This window comes from Taeniopygia guttata, chromosome 20, assembly GCF_048771995.1.
Source record: "Taeniopygia guttata chromosome 20, bTaeGut7.mat, whole genome shotgun sequence".
Lineage (NCBI taxonomy): Eukaryota > Metazoa > Chordata > Aves > Passeriformes > Estrildidae > Taeniopygia > Taeniopygia guttata.
Genome location: NC_133045.1, coordinates 11,842,704 through 11,865,894, shown reverse-complemented (window position 1 = coordinate 11,865,894; position 23,191 = coordinate 11,842,704). Strand labels below are relative to the sequence as shown.

Below are 23,191 nucleotides of genomic sequence, written 5' to 3'. Positions count from 1 at the left end.
GTATCAGTTTATAAATAGTGTACATAGATCTCCCTGGCTGGATGACAGGATTACTGCTGTGAAATTTTTGCAAATGTTTGAAATCCTGCAAAAGGAGGCATCATCAGGCAGCAGAGAAAGGGATGACAAAGAGAGGAGGAGCCTGGGGAGAGGCAGAAATACAAGACTGGCCATATTAACAGAAAGCTGAATTTTAACCTGCAAATACAGGTTTAAAAACTGCAAATGTGATAGCTCATTATTTAAATATGTGGTACCACAATCCCTCCTCTGACTGTGCTACCTTCAAAGATGTTTCCATTTTAATAGATTGTGTGACATTTAAAAATCCAAGTGTGGAGAGAGTTGCTAATATATTTAGACTGGGAAGCTTCATTTTGGTCATCTCTGCCTCCAGCTTCCTCTTAAAACATTTAATGGACCTTCATTCCTCTTGGCTTCTCTGAAGTGGAGACTTTAATTTATTTATGCTGATGAGGAACTTTTCAATATCCTCTTCCCCTCTTGTCATTACAGAGAAGAGAGCAACCATTTTTTAAAGGAAACTGTTTTTTGTCTAGAACATGCAAAATTAAAAAGATACTGGAAAATGCAGCATAATTCAGGCTCACAGCACTCTTGAGACCTAGTTAAAGAATACCTGTTAATGGATTAATTTTTCATGCTCCACATATGCAGAGAAATGTATTTCAGGGAATATATAGGCCTAAAATATAATATCAGTTTAAGAAGTAATGTGATGAAATGGTAGAAGCTGATGAAAGCACTGATTTGACTATCCCATGATTTGTTAATTGTACAGCAAATTCCTGACTTCACCCTTTGTGCAGTGGTTGAAGAGGAGGATGCCACATGTGACTAATCTGACAGTTACTGGAATATCTAATTCAGCCAGCCCTCTCTCAACCTTCTGCTTCTAGTTAATCTATTTTATATCATTTGGCTACCAAGTATTCCTTTAAAACTAAAGCAAAGGTCAGGATTATTACACATGAAGGATGGGTCTCTCCATCCTGTCTTCCATTGAGGCAGCTTGTGCCAACTTTGTGCATTAAATTCCTTCAGATTTGTTCCCTGGTCCTTCCTTGTTCTTTAATTCTTTCTGTAAAAAGCTCATCTCCCTCCCCCCAAAATCTCAAGATTCTTGTGGAAGTCATGTAACTTAAATTAAACCATTGGCTATTGAGCCCTTATGACTCACTTTACCAAGCTCTGCTGAATACCCACGTGGGCCAGAAAATTTAATTTATTTCTATTGTCTATCTGCAAAATCTATTAATGCTTTTCAAGAAGAAATAAGCTCTGTCACTCACAGAAAACTGAGCTATCAGACTCTAATGTTATTTTTGCAGCACTATATATTTTGCTAAAATTAGATCTCAGTCTCTTGCAAGATTATCCAGACGTGATCACCAGGCACCACTACCTCAGCAGCAGGAAGATGGACAAACACATCCAAGTATCAAACTTTCAGAATGTAAATTTCTGATTTGCACTTTTGGGGAATAAGCCTTGAAAATGTGATCCACATGCACTCTACTGGTTCAAAAATCAGATGGCCAAGGGGATCCATCCCTTTCTCTTGCCCCTCTCCCACTGTAAGAAGATAAAGTAGGGGCATATATGCAATTTTCAAGGGGATGTAATTCATACCCTTGGCAATGGTAATGAAGCCAAAAGACTTTCTCTTCCTGTGTCTGCAAGTCAAAAGTCTTCTCCCTTGTTTTCAGTTCCAGACAAATAAAACTGGGCCTATTTTATGGCACAATGCCCCATGGAGACTTTCCCTGGAGTGTTACACCTGCACTGCTGCTGGAAGTCAGCTAAAAAGACTGCCCAAATTAGAGAAAAGCAGCAGGATCCTCTCACCTCTCCCTTTATTCCAGATAATGAGAACTTCAGTTTTTCTTATTTTTTCTTATCTGGAAGATGAAAGATAATTCCTTTTCAATAGGATTTAACAATCATCTGGAAGATGATAAATACAATAATGTAAAATTATTTAAAAATAATATTAATTAAAAAATTAATGTAAAATTGCACAGAAGCTTCCCAAATACCATTATCAATGCCAGTTACTGTTACTTGCACATGTATCAAGACACAAATATATCTTCTTCCATAACTGTTGAAACACTGATGCTTATCTTACTGGGCTATTTCTTTTGGGAGTAGTTAATGATTCCTTATTCAGAATTCATAATAGAAAGCAACACACCTCTGAATTATATTTAGATTTTTTTGGACCATCTAAAGATAGGGGGCTACTACAGAAATTGCCCACAGTTCATCTGTATCCTGGTCTACAGAGTTCTTACTTCTCTCTCAGATGGGACTGGAGTTGGATTCATAAGCAAACCATGAAACAGCTTTTCCCCCACTCTGAAAGACAGAGCCCAGTTTGAGAGGGGGGAAAATCCCAGGAAATTTGCATTAAACATTGCTGAAGATTCAAAATAGCATTTCAAAGATGCTTGTGAAATCCTTGGAATGAAATATTGAACAGGGGTCTAAAAATGAACTCTGGTTATTCAAAGTAAGCAGCATAGAAAGAAATCGGGTGTTGTAAGAAGAGAAAGGAACTGTTTACTTTTCCTGTTTCTGCTCATTAAAATGTGATTAAATTGATTAGGTGAGATAAGGAGACCAGGTGTCATGTGTTTCACTGAGGAAAGCCAGTCAGCATCAGATTTGACTTCAAACTGAATTCCCCTGTAGCTGTGCATCCTGGTAGGGCTTGGTTTTATTAAATATAGTGCTAGAAATTATTACTTTCCTTTGTTTGTAGGAAGTAACTGCTGGTGCCATCCCATCTTTGCCTCAACTCTCATTAACCTCTGCTCTCATTTTCTACAAAGATTAATCTATTTTGAGAAGAATCATGGCTACAAGCTCTGCTGGTGCAGCGAGGTCTGGTTGTAGAAGTTGTGAGCCCTGTGAAGTCATTCTCTTTTTGTATGGAATGCCAGGGCATGGTGTCAAGGAGGGGATGATGAGCTGAGCCTGCAGGAAGGCGTGGATTGGCAATCCCTGCCTCTGCCTGTGCAGCTGAGTGGTTCCACATCAGAACAGCCCAAACCCACAGCCATTATGTGATTCATACCTCCAGCTGTGGCGGCTATAGCTCAAATTAGGTCTAAATATGCACATACTTTGTGTACAGCTGCACGCTACAATCATTGAAAATATTTTTCTGTGGCAGTCAGTGCGGTCATTCTGCACAGCATTCAGGTTTGCTAAAAAAAAACAAAAACTAAACAGTTACACTATTCATTTGTGCACCCTCAGACCTCACAACCTCTGCATTCTATCATGTTCAGAGCAAGATAAGGTATCATATTGCAGGACAGCTCTGGAACTTCCTCAGCCTGTGACCAGTCAGAAATTGCTGGGCTCCAGGATTTAGCTAAAGAAGCTAAAAGGCAGAGTTCTGGAGCAACATTCAGAGATGAAGTTTCTCTTTCCAGCACTGGATCAACCTGACTCAAGTCCCACTACACATTTTAGCTTTCTTCCTCTGTAAAGCACTTGGGTATATAATTACAAAACAGGATTATGTAAGACTCAGCTGTTATGTTGAAGTAACAACTGGAAAACATGACACTAATACATGATACTAAGCTACTTCATGTGGGCTTTTTATTCTTAATGACTGTAGAGTACCCAGGTTAGTTTGTAGAACAAGATGTCAAGGACCACTTTAATTTAAAATTTGTGTCTTCAAGCCTCAAGTGGCTTTACAGTTGCCATAATAAAATTTATTTACTGAGTGCCAAAGAGCATAATGGAAGAAGAGAGTTGTTTTCCTTCTTAAATGGTCAAAACATAAGTTAAACCTGCCTTTAGGCTAGCTCAGCATAGCCTAAAGCCACACTGGAATGCTTTCAACAAATAAGGAAAGTTTGCAATTTGGAAGATGAACGTTTGGGTTTTTTCAGCTGGCTTTGCCAGTTTTGGCTTGGGAGATGTCAAAGCTTTTCACTTTTAATGTTGCCTAAATACAAAGTAGCACTGCCCTTCTCCCCTTGTGCCAGCTATGGGAGCCAGGGGTGAGGAAACAGGAAAAAAAAAAAAAAAGAAGAAGAAACAAAAGAATCAGAGGAAAGAAAAGCCAGGAGGGATGAGGAGACCTGAAGAAACCTTTAATGGAGCTGCAGTTAACTCTTGTTTACAGTCCTTTCACTGTGCATGTAGGCACTCGAGCATTATAAATAGGAATGTGTAAGACAGCGCTGTAATAGATGCCAAAATCTAACTTCTAACTCATGCCTTATCTTGTTTTATTTGAAGATCATCATGCATGCTGCTCAGATGAACGAGATGCGTTATTGAGGAGGGGTTAGGAGCAGCCTGGCTGGGCGAGGCAGGCTGAGCACTGGTTCTGCTGGGGAGCTGGGTTGGGTTTACAGGATCTCTCTAAAATCAAGCTCCCAAACCCTCTCTCACTCTAACCTCTACGAGAAGCAGCTATTTTGTAATCAAGTCCATATACCAGCAGACTGCTTGATGGCTTTTTTTAGATTTTCAACGTGTAGTTACGTAATATAATGTGTAATGCTGCATGCATACCTATATAGAGTTTAGATATATTATATAGATACAGACTACAGAATAACTACTGAACTTGAGGTGCAGAAGCCAAGAAGAGCAAACATGAGGGAAGGGCATCTGTTCTGGAAACAGAGAGGTTCTGCATCCCCCTTGCTGGCTGCAGCTGCACAGCACAGGCTCACGCCCTGCGAAAATCCTCTCCTCGCTGTTCTTGTGGCAGGAGCTGCTGGTGAGAGTTGGGGTCACTGAGCACAGGGAAGTGCACAGGGGCTGGAGCCACCACGGGGTGTCTCGTTTTTGCCACCCTGAGCTCAGGGCTGGGGCATAAGCAGGGATGTTCCTGAGTTTCCCATCACCTGGCACCGCCAGGCTCTGCGTCGTACGAGAGGCTGATGTTGACACCAGGTCTGTGTATGAGGTTTCCTGCAGAGCAGGCATGGGCAAACGACCATACTTCTGTCAAATCAGCCAGAGCAGTGTTACACTTTATGCCAGCTCTGTGCTTTTATGCCAGACTGATGCCAACTGGGGGATGACAGACAATTCTTGATACGGCACAAAGTGCAAGTGGTGTAGAAAAATGATACGTGATCCAGCAAAAAGCTTGCAGGGACACTGTGTATTTATTTTAATCAATCTCAGAGGGCAGAATGAATTTCTACTGGATCTGCACTTTGTACCATTGGAATTGTGGTCATTTTGATCTGTTATTGAATGCCCTAAAACTCAATTTATTGGATACCAGCACACGAGTCTGTAAACCAAGACCTACTTGGCATGTCTGTATCTTCCAAGTGAAGAAGATATATATTGTGGAAGAAAAGTTGTGTTAGGGGGTCTGAGCTGCTGTACCTAATCCCATGCCATGCTTACATCATGGAAATACATAATTCCTCCCATCCAGCAGTCTGCTAATGGGGAATGCTGCTTAGCTCTCCATTTTAGAGCTCACAGCCACGCAGTTGCTGCAGAGATAGAACTGGGCTTGGGTTACTCAGAGATCTCTAGCACAGTGTTCACTTTACAAATACTTTGTCTCCATTTCCTTATTAAAGCAAGAACAAAATCCAGAGAAACATATGATTTTCAGCTTTGAGCCTTCTATTCAGGTTTCACTGTGTTTATTGTGAATCACATGTTTTGAGCAACACACCCCTGTGTTTGTGTGAATGTGATCTCTGCATGATCCCACCAGGAATGCACAAGGCACATAACTCTCATCACTCTGGAGTGAATCCCTGCCATGGCACCTGGGTGCAGAGTCAGCATGTGAAGAAAATTATCAAGTCCCAGCACATGTCAAGGAAGTAAAGCCTAATGGATCAGGTGCCTGGAAGCAGGATATGAGCTATTGAGTATAAAATGTCCCTTTGAACTCCTGGGGAGGTGTTCTGTTTGCTGATTTATTGTGACAGGAATTCTCATCCTTTGCCCACATGAAATGTCATCCCAGCTCTGGTATCAATTTCATTCCTCTGCAGGGAGACCATGGGGACAGAGCAACACCTGCTCTGCTCATCTTGGGGCATCTGGGTTAGGCTCAGGCATAGCTGAGCAGCACCTGGGGAGGTTCTGCTGCTGCATTAGCTCTGCCTGGTTTTGGGCATGAAAGAAAATCTGTGATTTTCAGGGCTGTCAATCTGGGATCTCCCAGTTTGCTTCCCACAGCACTAAGGGACAAGATGGGTGGGATTCTAGCAGGGGTGTAGTGTGTGGAGAATGGGATGCAAGTGTGTGGAGAAATGATGCCTTGTCTATCATCCTGCTTTCTTTCCAAATAAATGTGTGCATTCTAAAGACACTATGTGAACTCATCATCCAAAGGCTATACTGATAGCCAGATGGCAGAATCATAATTTTTTGTTCTTTCAAGCTTTTCCCCAGTAGCTTTAAATAGAAGAATAAATTTTCCACAGAGAAAGAATCTTCTATTAATAGCATTAGATCATTTCAGCACTTGAAAGGAAGAAATTAGTTGAGGGTTTTTAGAAGGTTTTTTTTTAATACTTTCTAAAATATTTTAAGTTCTTTTATTGTGCAGGCAAGAGTGTCCGCCTTCAGAGTTTTAATTACTAGGGAAAAAAAATTCTCCTCCTCTGAGTTCAAAAAACAAATATAGTGAATAAGATTATGTGAAATGACTTAAAATAAATATCTTCAAACAATCTGGCCCTATGTGTCAGTTCTCTGTCATGCTTTGATAATCTCATTCCATTGTTGAAATAGATTTACACAGATTGCAGAGGAGGCTTGGAGTCGATTGAAAAGATTTCTGCTTATCCAGTGCACTGAATTGCCAATCAGAGGTGATGTTCTGGGGGGCAGACTCAATAAATTCCTCACTGTATTTTCTTATAACTGAGAAAATTCAGCTAGTTCCACTCCTCTGATCACACATTCTAAGATCTCTCCTCATTCATTAAAGAAAATGAGAGGAAAACAAGCTGCAGGCTTCGCCGCCTTTTCCAGATAAACTTTGTTATCCTCTTATGTAAAACACTGGGATATTCCAAGTGGCAAAGAACTTTATACACAGCTTCACTTAAAAGCAAAACCATAAAACATGTTTTGTTCTGCAGTCACTGAAATTCCAGTAATTTATAGCAATGAATGGGCAACGACAAAGGAACATATGGTATTTTTAGCTCTGCTTCATTACCCGATGTTGTAAACGAACCCTGAATACTTGTAATGTTTAAAAGCTTTCTCAGAGAAGAAAGGCTATTCCTGCATAATCTTGATGAAAGTCAGGCTGTTCCTGTGCAGAGGCTCAGCAAACTGCACTGAGCAGAGTGGGGAGGCTGCAGGATGAGCAGTCAGAGCTGTGCAGAGGTGAAATGACAGCAGAAACAGGCTGTGAAAGCAGAATGGCTCTAGAGAAGGGGCAGGGTAGCCTAGTGAGAGAGGGAAGAGTCTCTGGTAGGGAGATGTGATTTCAGTGTGACCAACTCCTTGTCTGACCTCATGGGCAGGAATTAGGACTGAATCTCTGTGTTAGAGGAATATAAGCTCCAGCCAACAGGACTGAGCCAGGGCACACTAAGGTACAATCACACAGGCCTATAAATGCTGTACAGCTGATGGGCACATTCGATACCAAGAGCCTGTGTTAATGTTTGACAACATCTTTTTACACTTGTGTGTTTGCTCTTTAAATCCATTTGACAACCCCCAGTGAATTTGGTTTATGATTAAGTTGACCTTTTTTTCTTTTTCCTCTCACTGCACAAGATCCTTGACCTGGTTTGCTGTGCCCTGCTCAGTCCAGACATGAACCAGAGGAAGAGGGGTCTGGCTTGTTCCCAATAAGTTATGGCATTTCAGAGTGAAGGATGGTTTTCCCCCATTGTTTCTAAATATTTCTTAGGCAGCTTCAAACAGATTTAGTTTGGATGTAACTTACACTGTACAGGGACACTGGATGAACAGCATGGATCAGCGTGGCAAGCACTGAACACCTTCCCAGTTCTTATAAAAGCCTGTGGATTTCAGAGTTTCTTGGAACATCACAGGACCAAATCCAAATTTTGCCTAGACCAGTGAAATTCAATGCTATCATTACACAAAACAATCCACAAAGTCAACAGCAGTCTGAAATCTCTGCAAAACCTGGAGAACAATTACATGAATTTCAAGAGAGTTGTATGGAAATCCTCAGGTATCTTTGTTATTATTACACTCATAAATAATCTTCCTTTGCTTCTAAGATATTGTCACTTCCTCTATTGGTTTCCATGGAGGTTTCTGGTACTAGGAAGCTTTCAGGAGATTTTTGTGGCTTTTTAGTGGTATCCCCCAAAACACACAGATGCTCCCTCCTGAGGAAGCAGTTATTACAATATTGTGGGGGGTTCTTGTTTCCAGCTCTCCATGACTCATGCAGGCAGCTGAGAACACAGTTAAAATATGAGTGCTGAAAAGAAACTGAGAAGAGGGAGTAGTTATTCCACTTTTCTTTCTCTTGGAAGAACTAAAACATACATAAATTTAGGTCAGACTAGGTAAAAATATTCCATGCTGGTTTCCCTTCCAAGCTGTTTGGGCTTTGTGAACATAAAAACAGGCCCAGGATATGGCTGAAATTAATAAGACTATTTACTTGTTTAATAAAAACTTCTTGCACTGAAACTGAAATTCAGTTCATATTCTGTGGTGGTTATAAAGTGATAGTTTTGTCACAAAGCTGGTTATTTCTTTTGTGTAAAAAGTAATAAATTAAGAACTAAAAAAAATAAGAGAAGAAAGCAAGAAAAGAAAGTCAAATATTCCTGCTGATGAAAGGCAAATGTTAGAAAAACACTCATTAGAGGTTTCTGTCTCAAAAACATTTCCCGAATGAAAATCAAGAGCTGGAGACCAAGGAGCTGTCTGGGACAGTTGGTTTAAAAAAATGTGAATTTAAAACTTGTGGCCAGTAAAATGAACAAAATTTGTCTGTACAAAGAGAGAGCCTCCTGTCATGTTTTAGTTTGGGAAATGGTTGTTACATTTTGTACTTCTGCATCAGACCTGACCAGCAGAACAGAAGTGCAGTTGTGCTCTCTGGACACTTCTCAAAATTGTAGATTCTCTCTCTTTTTGCCATGGGAAGATGCTGAGTAGGAAAATTTTGTGCAGCTCAGGAGTTGCTGCATCCTCTCTCCTCTCCTGTTTGACCCACAGGGAGGAGCAGGACAATACCTGACACATCAACCACGGGTGACACTTGACACTCAGGGGAATCTGCCAGCACTTAAAGGCACCTGTGGAGAACTTTTACCACTAGCCTTCTAAAATATATCTATAAAAATGCCATTTCTCAGCAGTTGCCATGAACACTTTAGTTTAGCTCCTGGCATTCTTTGTCCCTGCTTTGAATATGTTTCTTCCTCTGTATATTTCCATTGAGGTGTAACCACTGTAGGCATTAAACATCCTATCTGTCCAGACTACTGCCTAATATTCCTGGAGATTTTAACCATCTGCAGACATATTGCTGAGGTTTATTTTCTGGCTGTTGTTGGAAGCAGTACAACCTCAGCAACACACAAGTTTTCTCCTTGAAAACAACTTGAATATAAAATGATCTTTACAAGATATCTGTCCTGTTCTTTCAAATCTAACCATTTCAATAAATGGTGCTAATGTCTTTTCTACAATATTTTAGCAGCAGTTCTCTAGATTGCATGGGAAGAATGTTTTATGAGCTAAAAAATTAATACAAAGCTCAGTTGTTGCACTGAACTGCAAGAAGACTGCCTCTAGTTAATAAAACCAGTACAACTCTTGTTAAATGCAGAGTCCTTTCTCCACTAAATTCAATGCACTATGAACATTAGAAGAAAAGCTGAAAGAAACTTATCCATTTGTGCATTAAATTTGCTTTTTCTGTCATGACCTCAGCATCATTCTAGGAATTTTGAATTTGCCATTGTTAATTTTTGCATAGCAATTTCATTAATGCTAAAATGTGTTGCTGGCAGGCCCCAGGAAGGTACCTGCCACTCTGGACACAAGTATTTATAATGCAATATAAGGACATTTCAGATAAGCTGTAATATGGGGGGAAATGCAATACAAAGGAACTTTTACTTTGCCAAAAATTTAGGAGCCAATGTCTTGATGAAAGTTGGTGAATTTTGATACCAACAAGTCTTACGAATTTTCATGTGTGATTAGGGGCTTTTGAATCTTTCAGTTTAGTAAGACAAATAATGATCTTCATCCATCCTCTGGGAAGAAAACACAGGCATTCTTAGTTTATTTTTGGAAGGCTGGTGGTTTAGTTTGGCTGGTATTTTTATTATCAAGAAGAATCTTGTTTCCTTTGCACTTTGTGAGGAAAGAGCTTGTTCACTGTCGAGTTGGAGTCACAAGATCACACCACTGTGCTTAACAAATGCAGCCAGGATGTGTTTTGTCCTCAGCACCAGCTGCTCACAGCCCCACTTCTAACACTGCATTTCGTGCTAATGCAGACACAGCCAATAAATCACATTAGCAAGAAGAATTGGAGTTACTTCCATAGTTCTCCCTTCTTGGCTGCTTGGTGACACAGACAGTTAATGGACAGATATTGCTGTTCTCCTGCCAAAATTCTCATTTTGTTATTGCCATGTGGGATATTGTCTCTCTATTTTGCTGTTTCTTACACAGGCCAAGGATTACAACTCAGTGGTTTGTTTTTCCTAGTTCCTATAATAGAAGAAGGAAATGACCTGGAATGGAGTAATTCCAAGAGCTGCAGAGGAGACAGCTTCACATGTTTAGAGTAATTTCCATGTTTATTCTTGCTCTGAAGATCCTGCCATTTCCATTAGGACTAGATTGTGGTCTTGGTTCAAGCAAACAGTGATAATCACTACAGTAAATTTGATAAGCAATTATTTCTCTTGGCCCTTAACCAGTGAAGAATTGAATTTGAGAAGGCATGCTGCAGTTTGGTTACACCAGTGCTTTAAAACCCTTACGTGAGCTTTGAGAAAGTTCCATGCTAAGGATGATGTTTAATGCAGGATTTAACAGGTGACAAGTGCCACCACCCTTGGGGACATGGTAGCATCTGACTCTGCTCTGTGTTTAAGCACAGTTGGGGCTTTTCAAAGGTGCTGGGGCTTTGTGGTACCTTGCTGTGGAGAACTGCTGAGTATTTTGTATAATTGCCTTGGTGAGAGGCACCAGTAGACAGTGGAATAAATTATTTTTAGAAACAATGTTCCCATTTAAGTATTTCCTACATGTGTCTCATATTTACAGAATGCTACATCCAGCAGAGCAAACCATCCCTGGAAAGTATTTAACATCCATTCAGGTGAAATGACCTCCCAAGAAGGGTTTCATTACAATTTCCATCCCAACCAGGTGTATAAATCACTGGTAGCTTTAGAACAGTTTTACAAGGAACCACACTGAATGCACAACCTTAGACAAAAGTTGAATTGGGTCACTGCCTGTTTTATATCTCCCTTTCCCTGTAGCTGTTCTGGTTTATGTCAGGGTTTTGTTGTCTAAGCATTCCTTCTCCCAAATCTCTGTCCAGTTCTCTAGAGCAGGCCTGGAGGGAGCACCAGACTGGTGACTGAGGTGTGCCAGTGGGTGTGAGGAAAGCAAGACTGTGAAGCAGCAGAAGTGATAAAGGAGAAAACAAAACAAAACGAGATGCTCTTGCATTTCACAGAGCACAAAGAGTGTTTTCCATCTGCAGCAGTGGCACTGAACAGTGACAGCACCAGCTGAGAGCTGTGATGTGTTTGAGCAAAGAGGGAAATTATGCATGGAATTACAAGGGCATGAAAGTGCCTAGGACATCAGGATTTGATTAATTCTTGAATATACAAATTTGGGACAGATGTAAAGTGAGAGCTGACTGTATGCCTGACAGACATAGACTCCCATAAACTGGAGAAACCCTAAAGAGGTCAGTCCTGGGCCATAAATCCCAGAAAAAGCAGTGGATGAATCCCAGAAACCAATCCAGAATCCCAGAAAAGCAGTCCCTGCTGGCAAACACGGTGCTCTTTCACCAGTGGCTTCCCTGGGTGTTCCATGTCCCTCCAAAGGCAGCTGCTGTCAGGGATAACTGCAGTGGAAGGGATTTGAAGGTGCCTCTTGGAGACAGCCCAGGGTGTGTTTCAGTCTGCAGACTCCCTGAGGATGCTATAAAAAACATCCTTTCAACAGGTTTGCAGCAAGGCTACAGCTAATTAAACAACTGCAGGTGATGAAAGGCTGGTCCTGCAGTGCAGCTTTACTGCTCTGAGGGCATGGCAAGCCTCATCCAAAACATCCAAAACATCCCTGTGCTCCCTGTGTCCTGCAGCACAGCATCCCTCCAGGGGCCTGGGGAAAGTGCCCAGCCCTGGGGGTTTGTAAGGTGTGTGGCACAAATCCCCTGCAGCTGCAGAGGGACAGACCTGCACAGGCTCCTGGGCCTCTGCAGAGGCAGTGCCCATCTGAAAGGATTTTTATTGCATTTGAATGGATTTTTTGTGGATCTGGAGAGATGCTGCTCTGCTGCCTGAGCCAGCTCTCACTGGGGGAGAGGCTTGTAAAAGGCAGCTTTGCTCTCTCCAAAGACATTGTACAGGCTCAGGTAACTGAATTAACACTGATTACACAGCAATCCCTCATCAGGCTTATTTTCTTATTGTTACTGAGCTCTTTCTTACCCAGGTAAGGCTGTTGTGGGTTCCTTTATGCAAACACTGACAAACCTATTTTGCTAATGAACTGCTAATGTCACACCGTGCATTGTAAATCACAGCAAGTGTGCTGGAGCTTGACACAATGATCCAAAAGCACAAAAAGTTCCTGATTAATTTCTTTGCACCTTGGCTCACTTGGTGGTAATGCTGGTAGGTGATATGTCAACTTTCCAAAGGAACGTTTTCTGGAAGAAATCACAAATCTCAAGCATACAAAGCATACTTTTTATCTAAGAGATTTAGCAGGAGTTGCCACTTCCCTGCTCTCTTTCCTTTGATAAGCATAATCTGTTTCCCCATTCATGTCAGGGTAACCTGGTTTTAAAATCCAAATACTTTGAAGGAGGCTCAGCATGACAAAATGGAAATAAACTTCTCTGGCAACCACAGCCCCCTCCTACCACCCACAAGTTTATGTTTTGGGGGTTTTATTTTATTTCCTTCCATTAGAGAAAAATGTTAAATCATAATTTAACATACTAAAGAGCAGTGGAAATTATAGAACGAGGACAAATGGCAAACCTTTTGAGTCTGAAGTAAAAATGGAAGTTCGTACTTTGGAGACCACATAGTAAACTTGCATTTTCATGCAGGGAAGTATAAAAATCAGGATTTATATCACCCAGGAAAAATAGAAGTGATTGAGCCCAAGCACAGTCCTTGCTGAGGGGAAGCTGAACCCAGAGGTATCTCTGTATTTCCCTGCTGTTTATCTTTGCATTTTCACCCTGCCTTCATGGATCTCCATGAGTCTGCAGCCTGCACAAATTTCCTGTGCCAGATTTTCCCCCCAAGGTAACTCAGGGGATGACGTAGATGCCATGTGGATAAAACCTGGCCCACTCTCCATCTGCTCCTTGGGAGGTTCAGCTCTCAGAGAGATGAAATCCATGGCGGGAAATCAGGAACATAAAGGGTTGCAATAAGAGAGATTTTAACATTTAACATTTTTTTCCTTACACCATAGACCACATAAAAACTAAAAATTTGTATAGGTAAATGCCTGAATTTGCACCTCAAAACTGTAGTTTTCCCTACTTTATTTCAGTGTTTTTTGGCCTAACTAATATGATGTGTCAGATCGACAATCTGTGTCACATAAGGAGCTGTGCACCCAAAATCAGCTCATGATTAGATTCAATATTTATTACAGGTACCTTGCCTTTCTAAATATCTAACTGTTAAGAGCTAGGTTTCCTTTTTTACAAAGGATTCTGTGTTAGTTTTTCTCAAACCAGTACCAAACAATACCGAAACATTCACAGCTTCAAATACAAAGTCATTCAAAAATTAGATACATTTCAGGTTCATAAAAAAAATCTCTTTTATAAGTTTCAGTTATAGTTTCTAACAGTCATTCAAAATTACAAAAATAAAAATACTCTGTGTTCGAAAAACTGAAATGGAAACTTCAAACTGGAACATTCTGCTGCAGTTCTCTTTCAAAGAGAGTCAAGAAAGAAAGCATGTCTGCAGAAATGCAGGTGACAGAAAACATTTTTAGAACAAGGAAGAGCTCCATCGCAGGAAACATCTAACTGGTACAATAAAAAAGCTCTTCAGTTTGAATTCTGCTTCTCTGGAACATAAGACAGAAGCATTCAAAGGCTTTCAGACATGAGCAACTTACCCCTATCCTGCATGTTCAGTCACTGTGGTCAGTTCTCTGTTTTTTAGGATGCTAAACTAAGGAAAAGGGGGATTGTTCCTGCTGCTAATTCTCTTTCACAACACTCAGGATAATCCTAACTCTGAAACCAAGACTACCTTTCTGCCTTCCCCGCAGGCTCCTCTCACTGATGGATGAAAAGGACCACCTTGAGGGGAGCGCTGGCTCAGTTTGGGAGTGACCAGGGGGACACAGGAACCCTTTAAAAGCTCAGCTCTCCCCATGCCCTCCTCCCTCACCTCCTTTTTAGAGGCAGTCCTGAATTCCAGGCAGCACTGAAAGTTACTGGTGGTAAAGGCACCTCTATCCCCAAAGCCAGAAAGGTCATTTTGATTCCACTTACTGTCTCTACCCTCTGCAGTGGACCAAAGGGAACCTTTATTTCCTTTTTTAGCTCAATACATGAGTTGCAGAGAGATGCAATGACAGTAAAGGGGAAAACATGCAGAGCTGCATCCCAAACCAATTCATCAGCAAACAGAGCACGCCTGCCTTACAAATTTGCCTGCAGCTCTTGTCTGCTGTGTTATTTTTAAACTGCCTGCAGGTTGCAGATTTTTCAGTGGTCCTTCTCCTACTAATGTACACACAGGATTTAGCAAGGCACAACTTTCATTATCGTGAATTTGAGTTACCAGAATTCCCAGCACATTAAAATTCAGCATCCTTCATCTTCCCACAAACTTCTTGCTACATTCAGAGGAGGACATCCCATGTCCCCTGCAGCCTGCCTGCATGACAAGGTCAATGTAACTCAGCCCTGCATCCCTGATGTTCCCAGCTGCCATTCCTCAGCCTGTGGAGTGCATCCTGCAGTTGCTGTAATCAGCAACCCAGGCATCCAGCTACACACTCTGCAAAGACCCGAGAAGATAAACCCAACTCTCTGAGCCCAGTGCTCAGTTTAACAATGCTGTTATCACCCAGCTGCTGTAGCAATGAGGGCTGTGGGCAGCTCAGGGCACTCTCCCATCACACAATTCATAGATGTCCCAGCAAACCTGCCCCACCTCCTGTGGGAGGCTGGCTGGGATGGAGGCAGGGTCTGACATGTGCAAATGGGAGAGCTTCTATGAGCAGAAAACCTTCACAATCATTGCACAGTTCCCTCAGAGAGGGAATTGCAGGAAGAGTGTTCTATTTATGGCACCACAATGTTTTAAAGAAGAAAGCAAGGGGGTGTTTTTCACCACAACTGCTGCTGATGTAAACAGAAGCTACAGATGCTCAGTCTTTCTGAGGGGTCAGACCCTGGAGCCAAATGTAATGAATATTATGGTTTGTTTGCTTCTTCTTTGTTGCCTGGTTGATTCTGCAGCCCAGAGCTGCACTGCAGAGCTGTGCCCGTCACTTTGGAACCTCTCCCCTCCTCTGACTGGGGATGTCTCAGACATTAACCCACTCACACTGCACCACTGTTAGGAGCTCTAGAAATTACCCTGCTAGCAGTGTAGGAAGAATTTGCCCAGCATCATCAGCAGGGGCACAGCCACATTGGTTTTCACCCCTTTGGCACACATGGAGCAGGTGAGGAGCTTGTGATAGGTGAGGGGTTTTTTTGGGGGCTGAAGCTCCAGCACAGAAGTCTTTGCCCTCAAATGTGTACAGCAAGGAATTTAAAGTGATTTTGGCATAAACAGCCAATAAGCTTCAGCCAGAGCAAAATCCTGTGGCCCCACAGGGCTGAGGATTGCTTTCTTATGGGGCAGTGAGGGCCAGCAGGCTGGCCTGGCTGTGCTGGGGTTAAACTGGTGGTCTCTGGACCCTCATAGTAACTGTCCCTCATCCTTCCACATTACACAGGGTTAAGCTGCTGCTTGCTTCCCCCTGCTGATTTGGAGAGTCATGGTTTGGCTCTTGGCTGTTTGTATTTTGCAGACATCCCCTGTGTAATTGCATGGCCTGGCCCCAGGCTGTCAGGCTCTGGGAGAAATAACCACATTATTCCACAGAACAGTTAGCATAATTAAAATATTGACTGCAGATTAAAAAAATGTGCTGAATGTTTCACAGAGTGGTTGGAGGGTTGGCAAGCCTTGGCAGCTTGTTGGCTGCAGGAACTGGCTGATATTTAGGAGTGCCTTCTCCTCCAGCAGGCACTGCTGTATGTGGGAACTGCATTTTGTGCTGTCAACTTCTGATTTCCCAAGCAGCCAACCCACAACGAGGAGAAAATGAACTGACTGGAAATTAGGTGCTCCAAGGGCTCTCTTGTGATTCTCACTGCCAGTGAGACCACTTCCTTGTTATTCAGGACTTCAGGGCATCTGTCTTGCTGTGTCTCTATCAATTTTTGTGTCCATCCCTCCCAATGCACAGTATGGAAACTGCGTATGGTAAAAAGGACTGCTTGTACCATATGAGAAACATTAATAAAGTTAAAAAGCCCACAAAAACCTCCACTGGAACCTGTGTTTTAGCTGCTATTTCTTTCTTTGACATTGGATTTCTACCTGTGTTTCATCTGCAATGAAAGTCTAAGGCACAAATTCCTTGCATTTCCACAACCAAGAGGGCAGAAAGGGAGGGAAGAAACACAGTTGGCAGGGCTGCTGTGAGCCACAGAAGCGCTCAGGGAAACCTCAGTGTCCTTGTGGTATCTCCCCATTCCCCTCTTAAGGGAATTCTGGGACCATGAGCATTGCTGGAGACCCACAAGTTTGGGTTCAAATGATTTCCTGGTTCTTTGTGTGTCCCCTATCTGGCAAAAACTTCAAATGACCTCATGGTACCAGTATCAAACAAAACCTGTGGGGTGTCTAACCCACTTTGCAGACACCTACATCCCAAAGGAAACACAGCAGAGCCAGTCAATCAGCTTCTTGTTTAATCCTCACTTCCATGCTTGACAAACTCCTGGCCTGGGAGGAGCAGCAGTGCAGTCTGACAAGGAGCAGGGACAGCTGAGCTGAGCTTGTCCCTCTCCACTGCAGCTCCCAGGGACAGGGCTCTGATTCACAGCCTCATCTGCAGCTCTTGGGAGATGAGCTAATTTCATGAACATTTCTATTTCCACTCAAGAGGTGTCACAAGAAATGACCAAATGCTATTTCCTGAGGCTTCTATTACAGCTTTAAAGTGATCATAATAGCAAATTAATAGGAGATCTACTCTGCCATTTTCCATTCTCATTGCTATTGCTGTAATCAAGAGCAGTTCTGATTCTTCAAAGCTTATTTCTGTGGTACTTCTCATTTTTGAATATGCTGCTAGGAAAGGAGCAGAATATCTTGGCACTTCAGCTGTGGTCTGTAGGCTACTGCCTTCCTTCTATGAAAGGCTCATTGCTATTTTCTGCTCTCAACTTAATGGTGACCTCCAAATTGTAAATTATAAATATCACCTTGGTAGGCACCATGAGTTCAAAGGCAAAAAAAAAAAATAATTATTACTTTAAATCTCTTGTAAATTAACCCTCCAGATAAACTCAGTGGAATGAGAAAAAATGGTTCTCTAAATTCAATACAAAGAAAGAGAATTTCACTGGACATGCATGATGTGTGTGGGGAATTATTACAGCTTTTCTCTGCTCTAATAGTTCACATAGCCAAGTTTTTAGTTTGCTTCCACTGAATGATTCATCTCTATTACCAGTATTTTCAAAATTAAATGGAAGAGGAGGAATGTGTTGATTCCCCTGCTGTATTTAATAATCTTCCAAAAATTGTTTCCTGTTTAGTTGGAAATCCCCACCTCCATGCTGTAATTTAGGCATTTTCACCCTGTTAACTTAAAAACAAAGCCTAGAAGATGCTGGATATGTATGATCTTGCAGTCATAAAGCAATTTATGATAAATGTTGCTGTTTCAGAGAAAAATTACTTGGAAATGTACATATGTTCATAGCTTCACATCCACAATTTAAATCATAACTGGTTGTTGGGAAAAAAGATTACAAATTGCTGCTCAGTTTTTATTTCTGCAACAGGTCTGATGGCAGCTTCTCCTTCAATTACTGTACTGGTGCTGTAATACAAATCTCAGTAAAGACATCAATAACCCCATTTAGGGGACTGTCCCACTGTCCTCCATGGCACTGGCTGGCACACAACTGTGAATACTCAGTGGGTATTGTTTCATGCAGCACTTGTCTATAAGCAAAACTTGTGATGCATTTTCAAGGAAAATTATTAAAAATACCTAAATTGATTTTCCAGCTGAAGCATTATCTCTGAATTCCTGTGGCTTGGCTGGACAAAAAGGAAAGAATTTTCTCCTCAGCTTTCTCAAGAAAAAAAATTTTCACAGTAGTTCTGAGATTTTACTTACATAGCACATATCAAACAAACTCTTCTTTTATATAAGATTTGCATTAGCTCACAAATGTCAGTGTGTTCTGTGTTAGCTCATGTGAAGAGTTCATTTAAAAGGCAGCAATATCCTGTGACCCAGGAACAGAACTGGAATCTGGGGATTCCAAAGGCATCTGAGCTCTCTCACACTTCCTCTCAGCTTTTCATAAAGGTCTGCATTTTTCTAAATGAGCATTAAATTGATGTGATTAACTGGAGGCCACGTGAGCCTGATTTACAGATGTGTTAAACTTCCACTGCTCCTGTTAAAGCCATGGGGAGCTCTGAGCTCTGCAGGTTTCAGGAGGCTGTGGCAGTTCCCTTCAGCTTTTGTGGGGACAGTGGCACCACTGCCTTGGTGAGCACCTTTGCTAGTCACTGTGGGGTTTTGTCTAACAGGTTTTTCCTCTCTTCCCCTTTCAGATGAGATGGAGCAGTCCCCTGCAGTGCGTTCTGACTACTTGGTCTCAGGGATTCGAACTCCACCAGTGAGGAGGAACAGCAAACTGGCAACACTGGGCAGGATCTTCAAACCGTGGAAGTGGCGGAAAAAGAAAAATGAGAAGCTAAAGCAGACATCTGCAGGTAGGCTGAGAACAAGAGAGGGATGCTGCACAGCAAAGCTTTCACGGGGCATGTTAAAGGAGACATGAGCCAAGCCCAACTCAGAGATTCCAGCATTCAACAGATTAATAATGTTTAAGGGGTCCATATAGGCTGACTTCCTATATAACACAATTTAGTACATTTAGAAGGAAAGGTCAAAATATGAGAGTGAATCACAAGCCTTGCCCCCAGACTGCTTTCCATGGGCTGTCCCTTCTCCACACAGGCTACATTTATGGCCCCAAGTATTGTCACCCCTTTTATTTGGGGTGAAGTTTATATAGGTCACAGAAACATGATGAGAAGTGACAGGAGGGAGCTGCAGCATGTGAAATGCCTTCCCTCAAGCAGCTGTCTCTGAGGGGAAGGAGCCCAGCACAGAGCACAGCATCCTCTCACTGGTCTCGAGGCTTGTCCCAGGAGATCAGTGCGGAGACAAAGTCACTTGCATTTTCCTAAGATGGGACAGTGCACTTGCCTCTGTATCCTGTGGGAATGTCCCAGTGGAGCACACTGGCCCAGGCAGCTCCAAAGTGCCACAGTAAACAGCAGGACAGCTCTGAAATCCCCGTGACTGCACTCAGAGTGATCTGACAGCACCTCACATCATAAACCTCAGCTTTACATGTAGTGATTTTAACAAAGGAAGAGGCACAAATAGCTGACCAATCCATGCTCCCCAAACCAAAATCCTTGCAGTCCTTTCCAGGAGTTGAGCCTAGAGGGAATTTCATGTTGTGTCTTTCTCACCCCATTACATGACTGCTGTGTTGGTAACTGGTGCTGTGTTGTGCCACTACTTTGTGCAGTGCTGGAGAAGAAGATGACAGCACGGCAAGGGAGGGATGAACTCATTAAGAAAGGCCTTCTGGAGATGATGGAACAAGGTAAGTAAAAATTCTTAATTGCTTTTTTTTATCAGAGGCTCTTTCAGGACAGGAAACACATATTTGCAAAAGCAGAATAAACAAGCAAATGAATAAAAACCTTCAATGCAAACAGAGAGGAAAACTCAGTGTGTGAATTTTAGGCTTGTCATCCTTCAAGCTCCTTCCTGCTGCAATCAATCCATGTAGTTTAGTGTTTGATGCTCTCCCATCTTGAATGCAGCTCTGCCTTCCTTTGGTTTACACGTGTTGCAGCCTGAGCTGGTACGTATGTTTTATATAATTGCTCTAAACCCAGCTAAATCCTTCTGCCAAGAAATCCAGCTCAAGCTGGATAAATATAAACTTCAACATAGAGATGCAGTCAGCTAACATGAACAACCTATGGATCCAAATCCCATCAAATGATCCTAATCTGATGTTTTCAGCTGTTTTTCCAGTAAACCAAGTTTGTGATATAACGTGTTACCAGGAAAAATGAAGCATTTAATGGTGTAATTTTAAAGCTTTCCTGAGTACAAACCAGAAGTAATGGAAGGAAAGACGATAACGTTTCAGAGGTACTCACAAAGGACATGGTTCTTGTGCTCCAAAGCCATGACAGATGCTCAAGGGAGACACAGATTTGGGTGACTGTTCTGTGAGATTAACTGAGCTCCCAGTATTATGGACAACATCCCAATTTCCATTTCCACCTAAACTGAGGTAAACCCCACAAATCCATCTTTACTTTGAAAGCTACATAGCAGAAAGTACTGTCATGAAAGAGGGCTGGCCTTTTGAGTTTGATTAATCTCACAGATAGGAGTTATGTTATTGGAAAGTAGTAATTGAGTTTCTTTGTATAAAACAAATGCCATACCTATAAATAACCCCTGGGACAATACTCAGTGGCACCATGCTGGAGTGAAACTGAGCAACTGAAGAGTCAGAAAAAGAGCATTTTAAACAGGATGTTTTTCCATAGGAGTAAAGCAATTTTAATATTATTCTGTTGGCTATATTTTAAGTTTTATATTTAATAATACATCAAACCATTCATTTATTCTAAAGTGGAAGTTCTTAGAAAGTTAATTTTTAATTCTGTGCATTGAAGTCTTTGTGTCTCTCATAATTCTAGATAATTACTTGTCCTATTAGCATATTAGCATTACTGCATATACATGATCTCCACTAGGAGCAGGAAAGTTCCCTATAATCCATGAATTTGAAGACATGCATTTCCCCAGCTCTGCAAAAAATCAGTAAAATAGAACTTCTGTAGAGCACATTAAGAGGCAATAATGAGGAATCAATAAACCTCTTGCATGCATAAAGAATGGTTGGAAGGAAAAGGTGATGCCAAGGAACAAGATCATTTTAACAAAATTAAAATAGTCGAAATAAATATAGTCCAGTGAGATGTGAGAACAAGCTGTGCTTTTAACTAGACAGCTGCAAACAGACTGCTTACCTGTCTGCAGGAAAGTTGCCTGGAGTTCCTATAAACATCACACAAATTTCCAGTGCCTTCCTGTGTCCAGAAAGGGAAGAATGGATCACAGTCAGCTGAAGGACATTGCAGCTGCCTGCAAGTTATTTTTCTTTACAGAATGTTGTGAATCTCCAGGGTTATTTTATTATATTAGTAGAAGCAGCTTATTAACTGGAATAAAAACTGACGCAAATAATTCTCAGTAAATGATTAATGCCCTACTTGGACTGAGCTGAAGTGGCAGCAGTATCAAGGCTAAGTTCTCGTTTATGCAGATATGTTGCAATTGTCAAAGCAGCAATACTGTGCTAAAAGACTACAGTAAATCCTCAAATCCCTCTATTCCATCAGGCTCTACTCCACTTCCAGGGAGCTGATTCCTGCTCACTTTCATAAACAGCCTGACTGGGATGATGCTGCAGCCTGAGAAGCCTCATGCATTTGCAGTAGGTGCCACTCACCTGTAGCACAAGGCCTGCCAGCAGCGTCTGGCCCTGGCCCTGGCCCTGGCCCTGGTATTGGCCCTGGCCCTGGCCCTGGCACTGGCTCTGGCCCTGGCCCTGGCACTGGCTCTGGCCCTGGCACCGGCACTGGCCCTGGCACTGGCCCTGGCCCTGGCCCTGGCACTGGCTCTGGCCCTGGCACTGGCCCTGGCCCTGGCACTGGCCCTGGCACTAGCCCTGGCCCTGGCCCTGGCCCTGGCACTGGCACTGGCCCTGGTCCTGGCACTGGCCCTGGCACTGGCCCTGGCCCTGGCCCTGGCCCTGGCAGTGGCACTGGCCCTGGCCCTGGCCCTGGCCCGTGTGGCTCTGAGCTCTGAACAGGGCTGGTGCAGGATGTGCAGGATCAGCCCAGGGTGAATTGCACTGTCCCTGTGAGGGTGGTCAGTCACCCTGGCAGGTTGTATCACCCTTTCTCCTCACACAGCCCCCAGTCCTGGCTGCCTGTTCTCTGCATGGCCCGGGCCACCTCTGTGCCCTGCTCCTCCGTGGCTCTGCTCACAGGGCAGATGCCAGCCTTGCCCTGGAAAACTCCTGAAAGGCAGCTTCACTCTGGGGAACCAGCTTAACTCCCTGAGAGATGGCATGGGTCTGGCACACAGCGGGGTTAATTCCCAGCAAAGTCAAAACCCTGCTCCTGGTTACCTGGCAATGCTGAGGGCTGAGGTTCTCCTTCCTCATGCTTTGTCCTGTCCCCAGACCATCTCTAAAATATGTTGTTGGGACCCACTGGCACCCAAAGCAGCACACCCGCTTTGATGAAAGCACCAGCTGATCCTTCCTGCCCAAGAACATGGCTGTTGTGAGTCTCAGAAATGCTCCAAGAGGAACCTCTTCTGCCTGCCATCCCTTCATTGTCCCCTGCCCTTCCAGGGCTGGGATCTGAAGGAGCCCTGAAGGAGTGTCTGGCTGCAGTTCCACCGTGGCACAGCTGCCTTTCCTGAGGGTGTGAGGAACGTGCAGAGCAGAGTTACCTTGAACACGTTTAGGGAGCTCCCCCCTCGATGTTTGTCCCCTTTGTGAGCACGA

General features: G+C 42.7%; 1 protein-coding gene across 4 annotated transcripts in view; it reads left to right on the top strand.

The window, feature by feature from the left end:
- Positions 1-23,191, top strand: part of PHACTR3 (phosphatase and actin regulator 3) — a 98,471-nt gene that overhangs the window by 32,222 nt on the left and 43,058 nt on the right. For all 4 annotated transcript variants that reach the window (XM_030288432.4, XM_002198849.7, XM_072916955.1 and 1 more), the window contains exons 2-3: positions 19,119-19,280; positions 20,111-20,188. In XM_030288432.4, coding sequence (XP_030144292.4) covers positions 19,119-19,280; positions 20,111-20,188 — 240 coding nt within the window. The remainder of the gene's footprint in view (positions 1-19,118; positions 19,281-20,110; positions 20,189-23,191) is intronic.